This window comes from Oncorhynchus keta, chromosome 20, assembly GCF_023373465.1.
Source record: "Oncorhynchus keta strain PuntledgeMale-10-30-2019 chromosome 20, Oket_V2, whole genome shotgun sequence".
Lineage (NCBI taxonomy): Eukaryota > Metazoa > Chordata > Actinopteri > Salmoniformes > Salmonidae > Oncorhynchus > Oncorhynchus keta.
Window position 1 is genome coordinate 45830626 of NC_068440.1, and position 3354 is coordinate 45833979.

The 3354-nt window shown below is 40.3% G+C and overlaps 1 protein-coding gene across 1 annotated transcript in view; it reads left to right on the forward strand.

The window, feature by feature from the left end:
- The first annotated feature begins 2692 nt into the window (after positions 1–2692).
- The window catches only part of LOC127910109 (helicase SRCAP-like), an 8745-nt gene continuing 8083 nt past the window's right edge, over positions 2693–3354 (forward strand). The window contains exon 1 of the mRNA XM_052473173.1: positions 2693–3228. Coding sequence (XP_052329133.1) covers positions 2807–3228 — 422 coding nt within the window. The 5' untranslated portion in view covers positions 2693–2806. The remainder of the gene's footprint in view (positions 3229–3354) is intronic.

The following is a 3354-nucleotide window of genomic DNA, read 5'->3' on the forward strand; positions in this document are numbered from 1 at the left end:
GTCACTTATTAATAAAACAATGATGAATATATTCGGAAAGAAACACCTTGCTTGTGCTTGCTGGTTATAACACAGGTTGCAGCGTTCATAAAGAAGTAGCGGCGAAGTTTAAATCGCCAGAGATTCTCTGGTGTGATGTGATCGCATTGCCTGGTGGTAAAAACAATCATCTATTTATACAGGAATCCTATATTCTCCCTGCGCACAATGTTTACGTTACAGTCAAATGTATTATGTGAGAATAACCAATGCTGGAATGTTTACAATACACTTTATCAAATGGTTTAAAACGTTCTCGAATATGTCTCATTTGCATAAACGTAGTGATTGGAGGATAGCTGTGAGGGTTATCGAATCAGGATCAAATTCTCTGATATCCTGGAGATCGTTGATGACGTCATGTTAATATTTCAATATTACCCGAAAGGCAAGTGCCAAGGAGTGGAATGATCGTTACATTTACTGGTAATCAGACTAATCCACAACCCCCTTTTCACACCTCAAAGGCTATATTTACACACTATATCTCCCCACACAGCTCTTGCACCTGTAAGTAATACATAACATCCTCTTGATAAATAATGAATTGGTATATAAACCAATACAGCTGGGATACTGTCATGGATGTAGGTCTATCATTTCCCTGGCTGGCTGTTAAACGTTAGAGGTTCAGTTCTTTCTCACTAAATGTGAAATTGATGCCTAAGAATCTGAAACCATCACCAATAAATGTGAATGTTAATTCCATCTCGGTCATTTGTTTTCCCTAATGCGTTTTGTGTAGAAACTAGTTGAGTATATAATGCAATGTTGTCTGGCCTTCAACCCAGAATGAAAACATATACTAAAAACAAACACTAAATAATAAACAGTCCATCAGCTACATTAAAATGAACTACACATTCGTGACAGCATGTCCCCTTCCACTTCCCACTGAATCTATTGACACAGTGGAGCTATAACTACTCAAAGCTATAGAATGAGGCCGAGGCCTATATCGGGATTAAATGCTATATACTATAATAGCATTGGGATTGAGAGTAATAATAGCATAGTAGGCTACAGATATGCGGGTGGTTGTACGGACAATGTAGGCCCTCTTGAAAAGGCCACAGTAGGCGCATGGATACAAACAAGGTGTGTGGTTAGGCCCTATTGAAAAAGCCACAGTAGGCGCATGGATAATATAATAACAATGATAATATATGCCATTTAGCAGACGCTTTTATCCAAAGCGACTTACAGTCATGTGTGCATACATTCTATGTATGGGTGGTCCACGGGGATCGAACCCACTACCCTGGCGTTACAAGCGCCAGCTACAGAAGGACCACATACCACATACGGACAAGGTGTGTGGTTAGGCCCTATGAAAAAGCCATAGGCGCATGGATACGGACAAGGTGTGTGGTTAGGCCCTATTGAAAAAGCCACAGTAGGCGCATGGATACGGACAAGGTGTGTGGTTAGGCCCTATTGAAAAAGCCACAGTAGGCGCATGGATACAAACAAGGTGTGTGGTTAGGCCCTATTGAAAAAGCCACAGTAGGCGCATGGATACGGACAAGGTGTGTGGTTAGGCCCTATTGAAAAAGCCACAGTAGGCGCATGGATACGGACAAGGTGTGTGGTTAGGCCCTATTGAAAAAGCCACAGTAGGCGCATGGATACAAACAAGGCGTGTGGTTAGGCCCTATTGAAAAAGCCATAGTCGGGTGCATGTATACGAAAAAGGTGCGTGGTTAGGATCAATTAGAAAAAGCTATGACTAAGAGTGAAAAGGCTGGGGAGTCACTGATCACATCTCGTCCGATTCTAAAAATAGGTGAATGTAATCTGTTACGTTACCAGCCAAAATAATGTAATCAGATTACAGATATTGTTGAATAACGAAATCATCTCGGATGACTGTTAAATTCAGAAATTCAGAAAAGATGTTTGCGAAAGAAATACATTATCTTGCACATTCTGTTTTTCTCAATGACAATCAATTCAGCATTGAAAAAAATGGTCACACAACTTTGTAACCTCATTGATAATATGAACGTGATAATAGGCTAGAAAAAGTATAATTTATCCCACTCTGTTCAGAAAAACCTTGGACATTATATTAATGATTTCCTTTCCCATTCAAGAGTTGCGGAACATTTTTCTTGTAGGCCGATATGTCCTGTTAGCTCATTTACTCGTGTTTCTTGGTTGTAAAGGGAGTAACGTTAGAATATATACTTTCTCTATATACTTTCTCTACCACACCAGGGAATGCAAATATGGTCTTGTGTTGACACAGATCAACAACGGAAGACACAATCCACAGAATACTGTCCAGGTTGGCTTTGAAGTATCAGCTATTCGAGCAAGAAAACAAACAAAACCGTGTTTTTATTTTTTATTTTACAAATTTGACATAATGTTTTCATAAGTTGCTTAAAAGTGGCTATTTTTGTTGAAACACGTGCTATTTATGCTTAACACTCTGAAGACGTCAATTACAAAAGCAGCACATTATCTGATTAAGGTTGCGTGGTCCAAACATTTCATATTAAGCTAAACACCATCCCCAAATTATGACTGTCAATATTACTTTGAATAATATTATTTTATATTTTCACTCGGCCTTGCATTGGTTTTGTTATTGCAATTCCAATCTCCAAATGTTCTCTGACAACTAAAAAGCGCACGTAACGTTCTTTATAAGCAACAATCATGTCACCATGGTTGCAGTTATGCTTTTTTGTTATTTTTTTTATTGCCATTCAAATTCAAACGCCAAAACATTCCAATCAAAACGTGCATCATTAATCCTATGGATCTGACAGGATGCTTTTCGGAAAATAATCATTTGATTGCCCAAACATCAAGGCAAATGATACCGGATGATCCTTTCAGGCCGCGCCGGAACGCTTTGAAGCGGTCTTGGAGCACCGTGGGACCGTTTCCTCGCTCCCTTTGGATCCATCCAGGTGTACCGGAGGATGACTTTGACCGAGTCTGTGCCAAAATATGGAGAGACTCGAAGAAAGCTGGATTTGGAATATGGTCACACATGGAGAAGGACAGCATGGCCCCAGCTAACGAACACCCACCGGATCAGGACATCCCACCGGCTCCGGACGGGCGCGCAGAAGAGGACCCTGTGAGTCCTCAAAACATCCCCTGCGAAGTCCGAGACAATAAGTGTCCTGTTACACGGAGGAAACCTATGCTTATCAAAATCACAGATCCAAGGTAACCTCTCACTTCACCGTCAGATTATGATTTACTACTATAGAGATAACTCTGAAAAACATCAAGCAAGAATTGTAGTCGACTCGGCCGATATCTTCCTATACATTTTCAGGATAGGCCTATTAG